Genomic DNA, 531 nt, shown 5'->3' with positions numbered 1-531 from the left:
CCTCCCCCCTCTGCCCCACACATCCTCCTCCTCCTCACCTCGTTGGACTGCTTCCCGCTGTAGGACATCTTCTTAATTGCCACCACCTCGTTAGTGCGCACGTCGCGGGCCTGGGGGGAGGGAAATGTGTGGGGCAGAGGGAACGACTCACTTATGGGGCAACTTATGGGGCAGGACTCACGAAGTAGACGGCGCCGAAGCTGCCGTGGCCGATCTCCCGCAGGTCCCCAAAGAGCTTCTCGGGGTCCTCCTTGAAGAAGAGCTCGGCCACCTCGGGGTCCCTCAGGCTGCCGGCGCGGGCGCTGGAGGGCATGGCGGCTGCGGGACCCATAGATTCCGTGGGGCAGGGCCGGGGAGAGCACCGGGCTCTGCCCCATAAGTAGCAGAAGGGACCCGAGGGCTGGGCTCTGCCCCACAAGTCACCCAGGCCCCGCTCCATAAGGGATAGAGGGGATACAGCATCCAGGCTCTGCCCCACAAGTGACTTGGGGGTCCAGGCTCCGCCCCACAAGTGACCCAAGCTCTGCCCCA

At 65.2% G+C, this 531-nt stretch overlaps 1 protein-coding gene across 1 annotated transcript in view; it reads right to left on the bottom strand.

Annotated features, from left to right (window-relative positions):
- Positions 1-427, bottom strand: part of LOC106900528 (serine/threonine-protein kinase TAO2-like) — a 1,922-nt gene extending 1,495 nt beyond the window's left edge. Inside the window, exons 1-2 of the mRNA XM_014962619.1 lie at positions 182-427; positions 22-110 (exon numbers count right to left, since the gene is read on the bottom strand). Coding sequence (XP_014818105.1) covers positions 22-110; positions 182-331 — 239 coding nt within the window. The 5' untranslated portion in view covers positions 332-427. The remainder of the gene's footprint in view (positions 1-21; positions 111-181) is intronic.
- Between the last annotated feature and the right edge of the window lie 104 nt (positions 428-531).

This window comes from Calidris pugnax, unplaced genomic scaffold, assembly GCF_001431845.1.
Source record: "Calidris pugnax isolate Ruff unplaced genomic scaffold, ASM143184v1 scaffold2454, whole genome shotgun sequence".
Taxonomy (NCBI): domain Eukaryota; kingdom Metazoa; phylum Chordata; class Aves; order Charadriiformes; family Scolopacidae; genus Calidris; species Calidris pugnax.
The sequence above is the reverse complement of the archived record's forward strand: the minus strand, read 5'-3'. Positions and strand labels throughout refer to the sequence as shown.